Source organism: Rhinolophus hipposideros, assembly GCF_964194185.1.
Source record: "Rhinolophus hipposideros genome assembly, chromosome: 12".
NCBI lineage: Eukaryota > Metazoa > Chordata > Mammalia > Chiroptera > Rhinolophidae > Rhinolophus > Rhinolophus hipposideros.
Window position 1 is genome coordinate 60,215,057 of NC_138058.1, and position 19,048 is coordinate 60,234,104.

Sequence of the window (19,048 nt, forward strand, 5' to 3'; positions counted from 1 at the left end):
TAGCTATGTCTTTCCTCAATCCCACATGCTCCTAGTGACCACTTCTCCTCCCATCCATGTGCGTTGTCCCCTCCCCTCCCAATCACGCCTCAGTCTCTGCAGGTAGTCGTTTCTGCCCCATGGCTTCACTGAAACTGCCCATCCTTCAATGCACCAAGGGCCTTGATATATCTAAGAATAACTGTTGCCCCCTCCCTTGACTGCCCGGTTCCTTCCACACCCCCGGGGCCCTCTTCTGCCTCCCCCCTCGCCAGCTCCTCCCCTCAATGCCTTTCTCAGCTTCACCCACTCTGCCCACTGCTGAAATGCTCTGCTTCCTGGAGGCCTGTCCTGGACCTGCTTCTCTCCTACACTCTCCTTGGGCATCTCCCTCAGCCACAACGCGCCAGTTGCAATCTGTGTGTCTGGATCTCCACCCATCTTTCCAGAGCTTCAGTCCCCCCCAGCCAGCACGACCGGACATATTACTGTCACACGTAGCAGTTGGTGTTCACTGTGCACTGACCATGTGCACGCCTGATGGAATGCTTGCCAGAGGTTATCTCATTTAGATTTTACAGCTGCACCTCCCAAACCCCTCCCCTTGGAGCAGTTCAACATGGAGGCCCTGGATCATTCTCCCCACATCACTAAGGGGTAAACTGAGGCTCAGGAAAGGAAGTGATTGGTCCAGTAGTAAAAGCTTTGTCTGTCTGGCTCTAAAGCCGGCACTTTTACTCATAATGGTCTATGTGAACCTCCAGTGGCCAGGAGCAGACTCTCCAAACATTTACCCTAAGTACATTGGCAACATCTCTTCCTTCTCCCTGCCCACAGTTCACCAAAGCAGCTGTACTTCTGCTCACTGCTTCCACACGCCCTCATTCCCAGCACCTGCACACCAAGGCCAGGGGAAATGGATGGGCATGGCAACTGGACGTGGCAGCTCCCAACTCGAGAGGACAGTTCACGCCCACAGTATCTTACACTTCCTGCAGGCTAAGTGCCTTCATACACTGTCGTTCATCAATTCTGAAGCTCACCTTCTTTTACATTTGAGCATCTCTAACATTGGGCCATATCTTCTAGGCAGTGAAACATTGTGCTTTAATGGCAGTGTCTACAAGGCCTTTAGAACCACGGTGTATGTTAGAGTCAGTGGCAGCTTAGATCAGTGAAATATGTCCCAGTACCTCATCAAGCCTCATAACAGGACTCTGAGGTGTGTGTCATTATCCTCCTTTCACAACTCAGGAAGGTGTGGTTCAGAAAATGCGTTGCTCTAGGCCACACCGCTGGAAAGGGGCAAAATCAGGACTAGAACTGCAGTCTCCCCGCTCCCTGGCCCAGCCCTTCCAAACATAGCACCTCTGTGCGCACTGTTCCATCGACGCTCCCACTTCCCTCCCCTGCCCACACGGGCTGGCACCGGCCCTGCCTACGGCTTAGGGCCTTGCCCTCCTATTGGGGTGCCCACCTCCCACCTGTCCCAGGGTCAGGAGGACGAGTGGTTGCCGGCTCATCCAAACTTCCGGGCTCAGGGGAAATGGCCGGGGTGCAGACAGGCACTACCAGGAGGGAGGGCATTAGCCGATGCCCAGTGGTGACAGCAAGTCTGGGTCCTTCCCCCCTCCAGTACTTCGTCTTCGACTTCCATGTCTCTCCTGATGTCATGTTTGACAAGATCATCAAAATCTCGGTGAGTGGGAGCAACCCCGTCACACAGTGCCACTAGCTTACATTGCACCTTTGTGCAAACTTGAAAAGAGTTCCCCCTCTGGGCGGACCATCTCCACGCACAGACCCATGGGTGGGCAAGCGGGCCACAGCCTGGATACGGGCCCCTCTTGCCCCTGTAGCTGGTGCCTCTAGCTAGGTCGTATAGTGTACAACCTACTCGCCTGTACCTGGCAGCCCGCAAAAACAGGCCAGGGCAGGAGGGGCTGATGCTGAGCCTCGGCGAGCCGCCGTTGCCCGGCCTAATGCCCTCCCAGTTGGGAACCGAAAAACTTGGGTCCCCAGAAAGACTGGAGCCATCAGTCTGCCCCAAGCCTGCCAGGACTGACTGGCGGCTGTTGGTTCTGCCTGGAAGGTGATTCACTCCAAGAACCTGCTGCGCAGTGGCACCCTGGTGGGGTCCTTCAAAATGGATGTGGGAACCGTGTACTCCCAGCCTGGTGAGTAGCTGTGCAGCCCGGCAGCACAGGTGCACATGGCTCGGGGAGTGTGATGCACCCCGTCCTTCCTGCCTTGGAGGTCCCCGGGCCCAGCCTGGCCCAGACCATGAACTCATGTGGGGCGGTGAGTACACAGCCGTGCAGAAGGAGGGGATATCCAGTCTGGACACCAACACCGTGACTATTGCGCCCAGTCTGCTGGCTTCACAAGAGCCCTGTAAGATTTGTGGCACCACCCCTTTTGCAGTTGAAGGGCCAAGGGTTCAGAGAAGTACCAGGGCTTTCCCAGTCACCCAGTTGGTCTGGGGTAAAAGGAGGCTGTGTGACTCCAGAACCCCCACTGTCCTCAAAGCCAAATGCAGCATAGTAGCCTCTGAGGGACGTTGGATTCTGAAAACTCTTTCTCTGACCATCCATTAAGGGACCCAGGCCACCTGAGAACAGCCACGTGGGGCTGCATCTGAAGAGCAGCTCTATAGGTACCAGTGGACCAACACTGTATGGGGTTGATGAGGGAACCCCAAAGGGTGGTCCAGAGGCCTTGTGAGGATTGGACAAAGCAAAAAGGTGCCTTCAGCCTGACAAATGACAACTGACCACCTGGCCAGCTTAGAAACCACTGGCATCCGACCTGCTATTGGGTCTCACCCCATGTCCCTGAAGTGAACCCACCACTGGAGGAGTGGTAATGACCCCACGAGGCCCTTTGATAGTGGCAATACAATGTCACCAGACCGTCACATTTGACTTACACAATACAGTGAGGTACGCATAACCATCCCTCTTCATTTTACAGATGAGATAAACGAGGCCAAGAGAAGTTAAGTGGCTTGGAGATGACACTGAACTATTAGCTTAAACAAATTGGCGATTTCTCATGATCCCACTGAACAGACCCTCAGCTGGTACATTATAGCTGTGACTCGGTCTGAGAATCTGCGTCCAAACCCCAAGATTACACACGTAAAACCACAAAATTATAGAACACTTGAGCTGCGAGAGACCTTAAAAACATCTAGTCTGATCTCTCTATGATGATGGAGAAACTGAGGCCCAGGGTGATGGAGGGACTTGCCCAAGGTCTGGGAATAGAGGCAGGTCTCCCGGCTGCCAGGCCAGTGCCTTCCCACTGCCCCACCTATGTTGTGGTCCTCAGGAGAGAGTGGCCTTCGTGACCAGCAGCCCTGCAGGGAGCGGGGAAAGGGGCAGCCTGCCGCTCAGGCTTCCCAGGAAGCGTGCACAGTTGGTTGGAAAGCACTGGCATCTTGGACCATGTCCTCCACCCCAGGGCTGAGCGTGCCCCCTATGCCCTTGGCAGTGACAATACAGTGTCACTAAGATCACAGTGTTAGGATGGAGGGGCCTCAGAGATCTTTCATTAGTCCAGTGTCCATCCAGCCTAAGGCCTCAATACCTGATTAGTCACCCGGCCTCTGCTTCATCAGGCAGGAGGGCTGCAGGCAGAGAAACCAATTGGGAGGCTCCTCCCTTTGAAGCCACACCACACAACTGGGTGCAGGGCCTTGCCCCAGCTGTCTCTGCTCAGAAACACCTGTCCCGCTGGACCAGAGGCAGGCATTGCTGTGGCCCCAGGTCTGGGGGACCTAATGGCCTGAGCTCTAGGGACCAAGAAGGCCCTCAGTTCCACAGCTTCTCAGTCTGCCCTGAGGGCAGGATGCCACCAGGGTGGGGGCAGCAGGTGCAGTCCCCAATCTTCACCACCACAGAGCACCAGTTCCACCACAAGTGGGCCATCCTGTCTGACCCTGACGACATCTCCGCTGGGCTAAAGGGCTACGTGAAGTGTGACGTTGCCGTTGTGGGCAAGGGGGACAACATCAAGACGCCCCACAAGGCCAACGAGACGGACGAAGATGACATTGAAGGGTGAGGTTCCCATCGTCCCCAGCACCTCTCAACCTGACCCAGCCCTTCCCTCCCCCAGGAGCCCCTGGGGTGGACTTGGCCCAGAGATCATACCTTCTGTCTCCCTTACTCCTGTTCCCACTCACCTCCAGACGGCCCAGCTCTTTGTGAAAGGATTGAGGCCAGGTCCCATCTCAAAAGAGCTGGCCTCAGTGTCCCCAGACTCTCCTTCTCACAGGAGAGAAAGGACTGAGGCAGAGCAGGGGACCACAGAGCTTGTCTCAGGCCCAGGAGTATATAGATGCTGGGACAGGAGTTAGGGGACCTGGGCCTGGTGCCCCAGCTGTATGTGCCGGCAGGAACTTACTGCTCCCCGACGGGGTACCCCCTGAACGCCAGTGGGCCCGGTTCTACGTGAAAATCTACCGAGCAGAGGGCCTGCCCCGTATGAACACCAGCCTCATGGCCAACATGAAGAAGGCTTTCATCGGGGACAACAAGGACCTGGTCGACCCCTATGTACAAGTCTTCTTTGCTGGCCAGAAGGTACCGAGTGCAGGGTGTGGAAGCTGGGGCTTTGGGTGACAGGCATTAAATGGGTACAGGGGTCAGGGCGCAGACATGAGGCAACATGGGAAGACAGGAGATTGGCCTATGATCACCTTGGTGCATTTACCTGTAAAGGGAGGAGAGTAAGAAATGAGGGAGCTCCAACCGAGAGGGGCTGGTGGGGATAAGCCAGGTTGGGAATCATCCCAGCGTGGACAGGACATAGGGAGTCCTCCCTGCCTCTGAAGTCCGAGAGCTGAGGGGGCAGCACCAAACAAGAAGAGATTCTGAGAGGCTGGGGTAGGGAAGAGGGCGGGAGGTAAGTACACACACACACACACACACACACACACACACACACACACACACCCTAATACTCACTCCTTCCCGTTAGGGCAAGACTTCAGTGCAGAAAAACAGTTACGAGCCGCTGTGGAATGAGCAGGTCGTCTTTACAGACCTGTTCCCCCCGCTCTGCAAGCGCATGAAGGTGCAGATCCGGGACTCGGACAAAGTCAACGACGTGGCCATCGGCACCCACTTCATTGACCTGCGCAAGATTTCTAATGATGGAGACAAAGGTCAGCAAGAGGAGTCTGGGTAGGGTGGCGGTGGGATCCTGAAAGGAAGGAGTAAATGACACACGCCCTTCCTTACTCCATCATCGCCATCCCACACTCGCCAGGCACTGGGCATGGCGAGGGCTTTGTCAGCAGCTCCCACCTCAAGGGAAAGGTGGAAAGTCACCACTCAGGTCGGCACAGAGTTGACTGAGCCAGGCTGCCTGGATTTGACACCAGCTCTGACAGTTAGTACCTGTGTGACCTTTGTACATCTCTTCCCATCTGTAAAATGAAAATAATGATTATTTATGTGTGTATACATACATATTACATGTATGTGTACTGCTGCCATAGTACCTGTCCATAGACTTGTTATGGGGACAGACCCCTCCTGGGACCCAGGCACTATGCTGGGTACCAGGGATACAGAGCGACAGAAGATTCCATTGCTATCCTTATGGTGCTCCCTGGAGATTAGGGAAATGGATGTGCTCCTAAATGCTCAAAACCTAAGGCACACGGCCACATATTGTATGATTCCATTTATATAAAATGTCCAGAATAGGCAAATCCCTAGAGACAGACAGTATAATAGATTAGTGGTTGCTAGGGAGTGGGGAAAGGGGAATGGGGACTAATTGCTAATAGGTACCAGATCTTTTTTTTTTTTTTTTTTGAGGGGGATGGAAATGTTCTGGAATTAGGCAGTGGTTGCACAGCACAATGAATATACTAAAAATCACTGAGATGCTCAGTTGGACATGGTGAATTTTATGCTATGTGAAATATAGCTTCATTTTTAAAATAGTATAACATTTTTTTAAAGGAGGCAGAATAAAAACCAACCAAACAAAACACATAAGGCAGAACTGGGTCTGTGCTACACATGAGATTCAACAAATCCCAATGATGGGAGAAGTTAATTGGAACTAGGAATTGGGAAGGCTTCGTGGAGGAAGAACGTTGAACAGGCCAAGACAGAGGAACGACATTTGGAAAAGAGGGGAGGGGTCTACACAGACGGCACAGGGCTGGAAGGCCATGATGAGGAGTTGGGAGGAGCATGCATCTCTCTTTCAAGTAGACTGTAGGCAGCCCCTGCTCCAAGCACAAGGAAGCAGGGAGCACGACCCAGGAAAGTGCCCCACACCTGCCCACACACAGCAGACACGACCTCTCCCTGCAGCCTCTCGTGAGCCACGCACTGCCCCACAGGCCTTCTCCTGCCTCAAACATTTCACTGAGCAAAGCATGGGATCCTCAGTTCAGCAACCAGGAGGTGTAGGCTGGGAGCCCTCAAAAAAGATCCTTTACGCCTCGTCATCCTGGGCCACAGGCAGGCCTCTCCTCCCCCTCCCTGGCCCGCAGGCTTCCTGCCCACGCTGGGTCCAGCCTGGGTGAATATGTATGGTTCTACACGCAACTACACGCTCCTGGATGAGCACCAGGACCTGAATGAGGGCCTGGGTGAGGGCGTGTCTTTCCGTGCCCGCCTCATGCTGGGCCTGGCTGTGGAGATCCTGGACACTTCCAACCCTGAGCTCACCAGCTCCACGGAGGTGCAGGTGGAGCAGGCCACGCCTGTCTCGGAGGTGAGGCCCCAGAGGGCTCTGCTCTTCTCCAGGGTCCCCAGCTCAGACCTCTTCCCACTGTGGCAGCCTGAGCCTGGGCTCGGCCATTGCTGCCCTGTCTGCCTCAGAGCGCCAGACCTCCCTCCCCAGGAGTCCCACTCTCCCCCGCAGAAGGACCTCTGTCCTCTTGTACTGCTTGTGCTGAAGCTCCGCCTGGAGGTTCCAAGATGGAGCCTCATGTCTGCCCCTGTTCCCAGCCATGGCTGTCCCTGTGGTGTACGGAGCTAGTCCTTCCTTCAGGGACATCCAGGCTAGAGGGCAAAAGAAACTGGGCCTTCAGTCCTTCAGGGTCTGGGCTGCCCAGCTCCACAACTGGGTGGGATATCCCCACCATCAGCCCAAAGGGCTGTCTGTGAGATGGTAGGAGGAGGCCTGGCCCCAGGCCCAGCAACCCCGCTAAGGTTTAAGGATGGCTTCAACCACCTTCCCCACAGAGCTGCACAGGGAAAATGGAAGAATTCTTTCTATTTGGAGCCTTCCTGGAGGCCTCAATGATCGATCGGAAAAACGGAGACAAGCCAATCACCTTTGAGATCACCATAGGTGAGGGCTTGGCTCACAGAGGGGTCTCCAGGCCTCAAGGCTGCTGGATGGTCACTGCTAAGCCCTGCACCACAGCCCTGGGGGAGGGAAACTTTGACCACTTTCGTCCGCATGTCCTCAAGCAAGCATGCTGCATGCTGCACGCGGTGCATGGCTGTGGTACACACATGCCTACGAGGTGGGCCTGAATTCCACCTACAGCGGAGGCTGTGTGTAGGACACAAGGGGAGAAAGAAGCCATCCTGTGGAAAGGACAGAGGCCTTTTTGGGGATGGAGAGGAGAGAGTGGGAATGTGGGCCGTGTCCTGGGCTGGACTGTGAGCTCTCTAATCATCAGAGCTCCTTGTGAGATCTTTGCAGACATGGAGGACATGGGAACCATTCCCTGGCAAGTCTTCTACCACATCTGAGCTGGCACAGACCCCCAGCACCTTCCCCACTGCCTGACTTTCCCAAGGCAATTCCTGGATTGGAGGGCAGGTGGGGCCTGGTGGTGAAAGGACTACAGGCCCTCACGTGCCCCCTCCTGCCTCCAGGCAACTATGGGAATGAGGTTGATGGCCTGTCAAGACCCCAGCGGCCTCAGCCTCGGAAGAATCCCGGGGACGAGGAGGAAGTCGATCTGATCCAGAACTCCAGTGATGATGAGACCGAGGACGGTGGGGACCTGGCCTCCGTCTCCTCCACCCCACCCATGCGGCCCCAGATCACCGACAGGTGAGCCAGATGGCATGGAGAGTCCTGGGAGGGCATGCCTGTTTCCTCCCATGCTCTCGAGTCCTGGGCCTTTCAGCTCCCTGGGCCCTCAGTCCTCAACCTCCCACCTCTGCCTGCCCCAGGAACTACTTCCATCTGCCCTACCTGGAGCGCAAGCCCTGCATCTACATCAAGAGCTGGTGGCAGGACCAGCGCCGCCGTCTCTACAATGCCAACATCATGGACCACATCGCAGACAAGCTGGTCAGCACCAGCCATGGTGGGAGAGGAAGGGCAAGGCGGATGGGCAAGGAGAGGAGGGGCACGTCAGAGGGCCTCGCCCAGCAGAAGGCCCCCTGCAACACACAAGGCCTGTTTCCCCAGCAGCTGACCTGGAGGTGGGGGGTGGACTGCTGGAGTGGCCCCAGCAGGACCTACGTTCCTGTCCCTGCCCCCAGGTCCCCGGAATGAGCAGCAGGCCTGAGGGGATACCTGGAGTGGAGTCTGGGACTCCTGGCCCATCCAGTCCTAGGGTTCCCTTCAGGAAACTAGGCAACCCCTCTGTCTCCGGCCTGTACCTCTCCCCCACCCCCTAGTTCTGCCCACCTCTGAATTTACCAGGAGCACAGATTCAGAGCAGAAACATAGCTTCTTCCTTCAGGAACCAAAGGGCCCCAGGCTCTGAAAACAGAACCTGGGAAATTGGTGGTTTCCTGATGATGGCAGAACACTGAGTAGTGGTGCTGGTGAGAGGTCCCAGGTCACTAGCACCTCATTCTCCCTGATGAATGGGGGAGACATCTGGGGAGGTTTGGGAGGGGAGCTATGGCTCAGCATGCACCCCCACTCCTGGTGTACAGGAAGAAGGGCTGAACGACGTGCAAGAGATGATCAAAACGGAGACGTCCTACCCTGAGCGCCGACTGCGGGGCGTCCTGGAGGAGCTCAGCGGTGGCTGCCAGTGAGAGGGAAGGGGTGGCAGTGGGGTCGGGGGCTGCGGAGGTGGCGCTGGGCAGAGCAGGAGCTGTGTGCAGGCCTCCTGCTGGTGGGTGGGTTCCGCTGAGCCCTGCTTCCTTCACCCCCCAGTCGCTTCCTCTCCCTCGCGGACAAGGACCAAGGCCACTCTTCACGTACCAGGCTTGATCGAGAGCGCCTCAAATCGTGCATGAGGGAGCTGGTGAGGACATGCTGGTCCCCCCTGCTGGGCCACAAGGGGATAGAGGGAGGGTCTGGAGGTGAAAATGAGAAACTGAGGGGAGGGGACATCCGTCTCAGAGGCCACAGCACCTAGGGACAGCCCCTCCATCATGTGTCATGGCCTGAGCCCCACTTACACCACCCACCCCAACAGGAGAACATGGGACAGCAGGCGAAGTCCTTGCGGGCACAGGTGAAGCGACACACAGTGCGGGACAAGCTGAGGCTGTGCCAGAACTTCCTGCAGAAACTGCGCTTCCTGGCAGATGAGGTGTGCCCCGATGGCATGCACAGAAGGCTGCCCTACCCCAAACTGGAGTGACCAGCATGGGGCTGCACAGGAAGGGCTTGGGCTGGACCACCTAGGAGGGCCTTCCTGCTCTGATAGTCCTTGGGGGACAGGAGTGCAAAAGCGTTTCCTTCTGTCACACGGATTCTTCCCACTCCATCGGGGGGAGAAGAAACACGCAGCCCCTGCGGTCCTTCCCTCTGGTGGGGAAGGCCTGGCAGCCAGTGAGGCTGAGGGAGCCCCGGCCACGAGGCAGCCCCTCAGTCACAGGCCCCCCTGCCCCCCCCCCGCCCCCCGCAGCCCCAGCACAGCATCCCCGACGTCTTCATCTGGATGATGAGCAACAACAAGCGCATCGCCTACGCCCGCGTGCCCTCCAAGGACCTGCTCTTCTCCATCGTGGAGGACGAGCTGGGCAAGGACTGCGCCAAGGTCCAGACACTCTTCCTCAAGGTGCCGGAAGGGGCCACGCTGAGGGGCGTGGGCGGGGTGGGGGCCTGGCGCCCAGGCTCTGCATCTGGCTTCTTTCAAGGGGTCAGTCTCCCCTAGGAGGGGGTCGCTCCCCACCCTGGGTCTGGCAGGCCTCAGGGGACGGGGTGGAGCCCTCAAATAGCAGGAGCTCAGAGAAGAAAGAGCTGGAGAGAGAATAAGAAGGGGGAAGACAGCACGGCCCCACCCTACCCACCCCCCGCGGTGCTGTGTTGTCCACCCCCACCCCCCAGCCCAGTGGGTGGGCTGTGGAGGGGCAGGGGCACCTCTGACCAGGCCTCCGCCAGCCCCCTGCCCCGTCCTCACCACATGGGCCCTGGCAGCTGACCGGGCACCAACCCCCAGCTGCCAGGTAAACGGGGCTTCGGCTCAGCTGGCTGGACGGTGCAGGCCAAGCTGGAGCTCTACCTGTGGCTGGGCCTCAGCAAGCAGCGCAAGGACTTCCTGTGCGGCTTGCCCTGTGGCTTCGAGGAGGTCAAGGCAGCCCAGGGCCTGGGCCTGCACTCCTTCCCACCCATCAGCCTGGTCTACACCAGTGAGTGGGGACTCCTGGGCCTGGGGGGCCCCTGGCTCCCAGCCCTCACCCCGGAGGGCGCTGGGGACCCGCCTGCTCCCGGAGCCTCAGCCTGCCATTCCCCACAGAGAGGCAGGTGTTCCAGCTCCGAGCTCACATGTACCAGGCTCGCAGCCTGTTTGCCGCAGACAGCAGCGGCCTCTCGGACCCCTTCGCCCGCGTCTTCTTCATCAATCAGAGTCAGTGCACAGAGGTGAGGGCCCAGGAAGGAGGGATTGGCTCTGGCCTTGAGAGCACTGGGGACCTGTGAGTTTGTGGGGTCTGGAGAAACAGGTCAGCCAGTTCCCCAGATCCTTAGAGGAAAGGCTTGCAGATAACGGCAGGCCCAGGCCACACTGATGACAGCTTTAGTTGCAGTTGCATTCAACAGAGGATAAGGAAGGCACAGGCGAGGGGGACAGGAGCAGCCCTCACATGAGTCTTCATTTTAAGATTCCCGGACGAGTCAGGGAGCATGACACTCCTGTCCCCGCCTACCCTAGAAGTGACTGGGGGTGGCTCCTGCTCTGGTATCTGCCCCACCACCACCACTTATTACCTGTCTCCCCACAACCTGCCCCACACTGCAGGTGCTGAATGAGACCTTGTGCCCCACCTGGGACCAAATGCTGGTGTTTGACAACCTGGAGCTGTACGGTGAAGCTCATGAGATGAGAGACGATCCCCCCATCATTGTCATTGAAATCTACGACCAGGATTCCATGGTATGGCTGAGCTCTGACACCAGGGACCCCTTCCTCACTGTACTCCACCTGCATTGACGGCCACCTCCCCAGAGCCCCTCATTCCCAGCCAGGGTGCTTGCTGGGAATCGGAGTCTGGACTGCTGGCCGGCCCCTCCAGGAGACCCCAGGTGGCTCCCTGAGGCCGGTTTCTGACACTGTGGGCCTCAGAGAGCCTCAGGGAGGAAATGAAGCAGTGCATGCCCACCTCCTAGCACAGATAGACAGAGCTCAGTAGTCAGGAGGGGTGTCAGCAAACCCTACTGTTCCCAGCCTTCCCCCATCCTAGGACCCCCAACCCCTGCCCACACCTACCAGCCAGTAACAGCCTCCCAGCTATCCATACGAGCTCTGGAGTTGGAGGATAAAGGATTGGCGTGACCCCTCCAGAGCTGGGAGCCACTTACCACAGCCGCCTCAGCTACTGGGGTCCCTTAGAGAGCCCTGGACCCGAGGTGGGAGGGCTTTATTTCTAGTCCTGGGTCCTGCGTCTGCCATTCACTGTTGGCATGGTCTTGAGCAAGTCTATGGTGAGACTTAGTTTCCCCTTTGGTGAAATGGGGTGATCACACCTGCCCCCTAACCTCCCAGGGCTGTGGTAAGGACAGTGAGACCCCAGGGATGACCATGCTGGGTAAACTCGAGCACCAAGCAGCCACCTTGCTTGTGTGTCACATCAGGGCAAAACCGACTTCATGGGCCGGACCTTCGCCAAGCCCCTGGTGAAGATGGCTGATGAGGCGTACTGCCCACCCCGCTTCCCAGCCCAGCTTGAGTACTATCAGATCTACCGTGGCAACGCCACCGCCGGAGACCTCCTGGCTGCCTTCGAGCTGCTGCAGGTAGGGCCCTGCTCCTCCCCATCCTGCTGTGAGGCCAGTCTGATGGGCGCTGAGGGTTCTTGGGGGCCTGGGGCATTGGGCCTTTGCTGTCTCCCCAAATCACGTGGCAAATAACTCCTGGGGAGGGAGAGCCCTGGGGAGGGAGAGGCTCTGTGACACTGTGACCCCCGTCCCCCAGATTGGCCCGGAAGGGAAGGCCGACCTGCCACCCATCAGTGGCCCCGTGGACACGGATCGGGGTCCCATCATGCCTGTGCCCGTGGGCATCAGGCCCGTGCTCAGCAAATACCGAATCGAGGTACGTAAGGGCTCCCCTCTGCCCCTCTCATCCCTCCTGTCCCTGCCCTGAACAAGCCCTGCTGTGCTCTCTCCCTTCCTTGCCCCCCCACTCTCTTACTCCATCTGGGGTCACAAGCACAGATTACACTGTTGCATGAAACTCCAGGCGTCTTCAGCAGTCTCAGGCCACTTCTCATTCTTTAGACAAGCAGACTAAGGGGACAAGAAGGGAAAGTGACTTGTCTAAGGTCACACCTGGAGCCAGCAGCAGCAGACCCAGGCTCCCGCCCATCCAGGACATGCTCAGTCTGCACTAAGCCACTCAGCTGCATTTCCGGGACCTTTGCCAGCCCTTGTGTGCCCACCCCCATGCCCACCCTCACCCTGCAGCCCCCTGAAGACACCCTGCCCCTCATCAGCTCTTCTAGCTTTTCCCCTCCTGATTCACTGGCCACCCACTGCCCAATTCCTTCTCAGGGGGCCCAGCCCACCCATAGCTGGCTCCCTTGACTGAGGGGTTCTCCTTTCCCCCCAACCCAGGTGCTGTTCTGGGGCCTGCGGGACCTGAAGAGGGTGAACCTGGCCCAGGTGGACCGGCCTCGGGTAGACATCGAGTGTGCAGGGAAGGGGGTGCAGTCGTCCCTGATCCACAATTACAAGAAGAACCCCAACTTCAGCACTCTCGTCAAGTGGTTTGAAGTGGTGGGTGTAGGCCGGGCAGGGCAGGGCAGAGCTGGGTGTGGCTGGTGTGGCCAGACACGCCCCTTCTCTGAGCTCAGGCTCCATTGGCCAACACCCCAGGACCTGCCGGAGAACGAACTCCTGCACCCGCCCTTGAACATCCGAGTTGTAGACTGCCGGGCCTTTGGCCGCTACACCCTGGTGGGCTCCCATGCCGTCAGCTCCCTTCGGCGCTTCATCTACCGGCCCCCAGAGCACTCAGCCTCCAACTGGAACACCACGGGTAGGGCCGCAGCACCAAGCGCAGGCCTGGCTCCACTCAGTCTATGCGAGGGGCTTCAGCTCACAATCTGGTCCATACAGCCACCTCTTTGCTCCTCCAGGACATCCCTAAATGGGTGTGGGGGAGGCCAGAGGGAGAAGGCTGCCCAGGGCTGTCCTTCATTCTAGAGCCAGAAAGAGCCAGAGCTGCAGATGTCCTTAGAAGACCCAGGCCTCCTTCCCGGCCTCCCGCCTGGCCCAGCCTCCACTGCAGCTTTTCCTTCTCTCTGGCTCTGCTTCTCCCTCTTTTTCTGCCCAACTTTTCTCCGGCAACTGCCCTGTCCCTCCCTTTCCCCTCAGAAAGCTCCAGAATTGGCTTCAGTCCTCTGGTCCTTCTAGCCACCCCTGACTCTCACTGTTACTCCTGCTCCTCCTTGTCTGTCTGCCTATCTGTCCATCTCTCAGCCCAGTCAGTCTCCTCCGGGGCTGCCGTGTGCTGTGCAATGGGGGCCCCTCCTCTCACCCCACAGGGGAGGTCGTGGTGAACATGGAGCCAGAGGTGACTGTCAAGAAGCTGGAGACCATGGTAAAGCTGGACGCGGTAAGGCGCGTGGGTCAGTGCCACGTGGGCTGGGAGCATGCGATGGCAGGTGACACTCCCTGTGAGCCGAGCTGCCTCCTTCTGTGTCCAGGGCTGACCCTGACCACATGTGCCAGCAGTTCCATCCCAGGCTGTCCTGCAATGCAAGACTGTCCATTTTGCATGTGTGTTTGTGTGTGTATGCATGTGTGCACGTGCACAAGCGTGTGGTGTACATGTATGAGAGGCAGAAAGAGCAATAACCATTTGAGGTAATTGCGATTATTTTTACTCCAACAAATGACACCGTAGGCGATAGATTCCTTGTGGGAACACCAGTGTTCTTCCCAGAGGATTCCTGTTGTCTATCCCAGCCATTCACAAAAGACTCCCCCCAGGCCTGGGTTGGGGAATGATTTCCAGCTGGACTGAGGTTATTTATCTGCCAGAGGAAGACCTGTTGCCTGGGGGTTTGAATGTGGAGATGTCGTCGGCAGGGCAGGGCAGGGCAGGGCAGGATGGAGACCAGCTTGGAACAGGCCATCCTGTGTCCAGACAGCACCGAGGAGCTGGAAGTGGGCTTCCTCTCCACCACTTTCTCCAAATCTCATTTCCAACCTCTCCTGCTTCACACAACTGGGGGTGTGTCCTAGCTTCTGAGGTCTGAGCTTGATCTGAAACACCTTCTCTTGGCCCATAATCCTTGACCCCGGGGGTCCCAGCCAGCTGGCTGAGTTCGCAGTGGGCAGGGCTCTTGGGAAAGAGGAGCCGACAGGGTCCCGGGCCTGGCCTGCAGCCCGAGGGTGTCATGGTCAGAGCCCCTGGGGCTGTGCCTGAAGATCCCACGTCCCGTCACCTCTCAGCCTCCTGAGCTCCTCCCAAGGAGCCTATTCCTCCTGGGGGGTTGTGGGGAATCCCCCTAGTCTCAGACCGTCAGCAAGTAAGACAAGATGCTACCTACCTAAGCTTTCCCATTGTCCTACAGGCCCTGGGCTCTGCTGCGGTGTTTCCACCAAGGCCCTCTTCAGCTATGCAATTGTGTGTGTGTGCGTGTGTGTGCGTGTGTGTGTGTGTGTGTGTGTGTGTGCCTACTTAATTTTTAAGGTGCTGGCGAGGGAGAGAAAGTGCAGTTGAAGGTGACCATCCAGCCAGCATCACTGAATTGCTACTGCGTGTGGCTAGCCTCCCCTCCCCACCCTGACTGCCCATTGAAATCATCTGGGAAGTTCACAACTAGTATCTCAGGCTTGAGAACCACGACCGACCGTGGAGGGTCTGAGGGAACACCCACAGAGCAGCACCTGTGCAGGCTTGCCAGCAGGGTGCTCCTGTTAGTGCAGAGTCGCCTGTGAGCACTCGGACTCACAGCACACAGCGAGCGTCCTCCTCCATGCTCCCTGGCTGGACCACGGCCTCCACCCCAGGCCCCAGGGGAGCTAATTTTGTTCCTGCCTCTTTGGTTCCCCTCTGCAGACTTCTGATGCCGTCATCAAGGTGGATGTGGTGAGTGTGGGGATCATCTGGGGTCTCTGGGGCGAGAGGACCCTCCACTGGCATAGGGTGTCAGGCCAAGGGGCCCAGCTGCAGGCACTGAGCCACCCCTGGCCCCTGGATGTTCCAGCCAACACACCCTCCGAAGAGGCAGAGAGAGAGCTGCTTGGGCAGCAGGGCCCCTGAGTGCCAGTCCTGCCTTGGCCAGTGACTCACGTGGGCAGGTCATAACCCTCTCCGGCCAGGGCATCCTCCTCCACAAAACAGGGCCCTGCCCCTTTGACGGTGGGGCCCCACGGAGCCTCGGGGAGCCCAGGGCTTCCCGGGAGCAGGCGGTCGGAATGGATGGGGGACCCCCAGATTGTCCAGGGTCCTGGAAATGGCCGAGTGGAGGGACGTATGCAGGACTCTGGACCTGGCCAACCCTCCAGGCTGACGAGGAGAAGGAGAAGAAGAAAAAGAGGAAAAAGGGCAGTTTGGAAGAGCCGGAGGAGGAAGAACCAGATGAGAGCATGCTGGACTGGTGGTCCAAGTACTTTGCCTCCATCGATACCATGAAGGAGGTGAGGCCTCAGGCCTGGGCTGGGGCACTGAGGAGGAATCGGGGGGCAGGAAGGGGGGGGCAGAGGTCCCTCCTATCAGGCCCTCCTATACAACTTCTGTCCTGCTCCCCACCAGAGCTGGCTCCTCCACTCCATTTACATGAGTTGGGAACAGCCTTGTCTCACAGCTTGAAGTTCTGGCTCAGGACTCACCTTTTCCAGCAATCCAGACTACTTTCTCTGGCTTGCTTTCCTCTTGTCCTCATTCATTTTTTCCGCAAACATCTCTTGAATATATATGATGAAGCCGAAACCATCCTAGGTGCTATGGGAGCCAAAAGAGGGCTGCCCTGAGGAGCCCTCTGTTTACTGGGAAAAATGGACACGTAAACAGATATTATACTGTCTGATGACAAAGGCAAATCAACGCCTGGGGGAGTCAGGGAAGGCTTCAGAGGAGGTGACATTTGAGGAAGAGGAGAAACATGTGCTCAGAGATGAAAAGGAAACGACTTCTCAGTAGTACTTGCCCATCTTCATACTGTTTTATTTTATACATCTGGTCGCTGTGGCTGTGAAACATTCTTCCCCTGTGTACGTGGGTTCTATCCACTGAGCCAGACTACAAGTTCCAGAAAGGGCATTTCTTCTCTTCTTCATTTGTGTCTTCTCTACACTGCCTACCTCGCTCAGGACACTCCCTGACTGACCAACTGACCGGGAGGGACATGTGCCAGCAGTTGTGTTTCCTCAGCTGAGCTGATCCAGCCACTCTCTCTCCCCAAGCCCTTTCTGTGACCCAATCTGTCTGTGATGTTTACTACCCACATTAGTCAGAACACAGGCTAAGCTGCTAGCGAGTTAGATCAGTATGAACAAGAAGGCTGGTATGGTGACTCAATGGTGTCCGGGACGAAGATCCTGCCATCCTGTTACTGGCATCTGTATAGGCAGAGACAGCTTGCTGTCACGTCCTAATACTGGTGCACAGGAAGGGGTAAAGAGAAGAGTAGGCATACTCCTTTCCTTTTAAGGGCCCAACCCAGAAGTTGCACATATCACTTCTGTTACATTGGCCAGAATCTAGTCCTATAGCCTCACTTAGCTGCAAGGGAGGCTGAGAATTCTAATCTTTTTGTTTTTTATTAGTTTCAGGTGTACAAAACAATGTAATAGACATTTACACCCCTCACAAAGTGATAACCCCCCCCGCAATCTACTACCCCTCTGACATCGTATACACCTGTTATAATTCCACTGACTCTATTCCCCATGCTGTCCTCCACATCCCGTGACCAGATATATATATATATATAATATTATATATATTATATATAATATATATTATATACATAATATCATAATATATATTATAATTATATATATAATTTATATATATAATTATAATATTATAATTATATATATATTATATATAATATATATATTATATATATAATAATAATGAATATCAACTGTAATTATATATATATATATAGTTGATATTCATTATTATTCAGCTTCAGCTTCAGGTGTACAGCACAGTGGTCAGGCATCTACACCATCCATGAGGTGGTCTCCCTAATAAGACAAGTATCCATTGGATACCCTATAAAATCTTTACAACATTATTGTGAGGAATCTAATCTTTAGATAGGTGGCTGTGTGCCAAGAAAAAACGTCTCAAGAATGGGAGAGCAAGTCCTTGGGGGACACCTAGTAGTATCTTCTCCCACCATTCCTTCCTGGATTCCAGTTGACCGGGCTGGAGCTCCAAGAGACTGCCTGCCTGTTGTCTCCCTGTCTCTACTCCTGTAATTTGCACAGGCTGCCACCAAGTGGCGGTGGTGCTTTGGTTGAAATCCGATGCTTTGGTTTCCAATAGCTGGGGTGAACTGAGTGAAGAAAATGAAGAACGTTTTCTTACTCAGTTATACTTTTCTACATTAACAAATAATAATAAGAAGAATACCACTAATACGCAACATTAAAGGGCATTATATTTTTTAATGATGTACAGTTTAAACAATCGTAAATTCCTAAGTACAGTTATATTGTACACATAAACTTTTTTTAACCCACTTAAGCAGAGTATGTGATGGGTTTTTAACTCAGTACGAAAGAGTTTCTGTTTCTAGTGCATTTAAGACTTGTCTGAGACCACAGTCTGGGGTCAACAGCTCCCTCCCAGGAAGCCCACTTCCCTCCTCCTCGTCTCATTTTTTTGGTAGCAACTTCGACAGCAAGAGACCTCAGGAATGGACTTGGAGGAGAAAGAGGAGATGGACCACACTGAGGGTGAGCCCTAGAACCCTAGACCTCTGCCACCCCCTTCCTATCCCTCAATGGTAGGCTCCCCTGCCTGCCACCCCAGCTGCTTCTCTTTCCCCTTCCCATGGACCCGCACAGCTGCAGCAACTAAGGGCAGATATCATGAGGGGTCCCTGGGCACCAGTGAACAAGCTTAGGCCCTGATCCAGAGTGGCTTTTACTCTGACCAGTTCAGCAACCACACTGACTAACAGACATTTAAAGCCACACGACATCAGAGCTGGAAGAGACCTCAGAGGTCATCCCACTCAGCATTTTCCAGACCTTTTTAATGGAACAATATGAATGGGTATTCTGGAGGGAAAAGAGGGTTCTATGGTCCAATGGATTAAACAGATCTTTTGGTGCAGGACTTCTCAGTGCCTTTAATATGCAAATATTATTCTAAATCTCTAGAAGAAAGATACAATATAAAATATTTCCCCAACTAATTTGACCACAATACCCTTTCTTCTAAAGCATTCCAAAAACACCTACACCTGGTGTTGCACTGAATACGGTTTAGGAAATGCAACCCTCTTAATATTAGACAAGTAGGCCGAGGCCAGAGAAGAAAGTGAGACCCTAGCATGCCCCGCTCTGTCAAAGGGCACGACAACCGTCTTTGTACACACTCCCCGCATGACCTTATTGGAGTCCTGCACCCATGTGAGGCAGGCATGTGAGGGAGTATTGTCTACATTTTACAGTTGAGTATACAGAGACCTGCCAAGTGAAATTAGCAAAGTTAAATTAGTGACGGAGCTGGGTCTCCAGCCCAGGCCTTCCT

The 19,048-nt window shown here is 55.6% G+C and overlaps 1 protein-coding gene across 4 annotated transcripts in view; it reads left to right on the forward strand.

The window, feature by feature from the left end:
• Positions 1–19,048, forward strand: part of OTOF (otoferlin) — an 85,683-nt gene that overhangs the window by 58,278 nt on the left and 8,357 nt on the right. For all 4 annotated transcript variants that reach the window (XM_081068399.1, XM_081068401.1, XM_081068400.1 and 1 more), the window contains 24 exons: positions 1,616–1,678; positions 2,072–2,156; positions 3,884–4,043; positions 4,382–4,568; positions 4,966–5,152; positions 6,503–6,726; positions 7,200–7,308; positions 7,845–8,025; positions 8,148–8,268; positions 8,865–8,965; positions 9,091–9,181; positions 9,356–9,472; positions 9,791–9,943; positions 10,325–10,514; positions 10,622–10,746; positions 11,123–11,257; positions 11,956–12,117; positions 12,296–12,415; positions 12,937–13,098; positions 13,198–13,360; positions 13,869–13,939; positions 15,392–15,421; positions 15,841–15,972; positions 18,180–18,246. In XM_081068399.1, the coding sequence (XP_080924525.1) occupies positions 1,616–1,678; positions 2,072–2,156; positions 3,884–4,043; positions 4,382–4,568; positions 4,966–5,152; positions 6,503–6,726; positions 7,200–7,308; positions 7,845–8,025; positions 8,148–8,268; positions 8,865–8,965; positions 9,091–9,181; positions 9,356–9,472; positions 9,791–9,943; positions 10,325–10,514; positions 10,622–10,746; positions 11,123–11,257; positions 11,956–12,117; positions 12,296–12,415; positions 12,937–13,098; positions 13,198–13,360; positions 13,869–13,939; positions 15,392–15,421; positions 15,841–15,972; positions 18,180–18,246 (3,136 nt within the window). The remainder of the gene's footprint in view (positions 1–1,615; positions 1,679–2,071; positions 2,157–3,883; positions 4,044–4,381; positions 4,569–4,965; positions 5,153–6,502; positions 6,727–7,199; positions 7,309–7,844; positions 8,026–8,147; positions 8,269–8,864; positions 8,966–9,090; positions 9,182–9,355; positions 9,473–9,790; positions 9,944–10,324; positions 10,515–10,621; positions 10,747–11,122; positions 11,258–11,955; positions 12,118–12,295; positions 12,416–12,936; positions 13,099–13,197; positions 13,361–13,868; positions 13,940–15,391; positions 15,422–15,840; positions 15,973–18,179; positions 18,247–19,048) is intronic.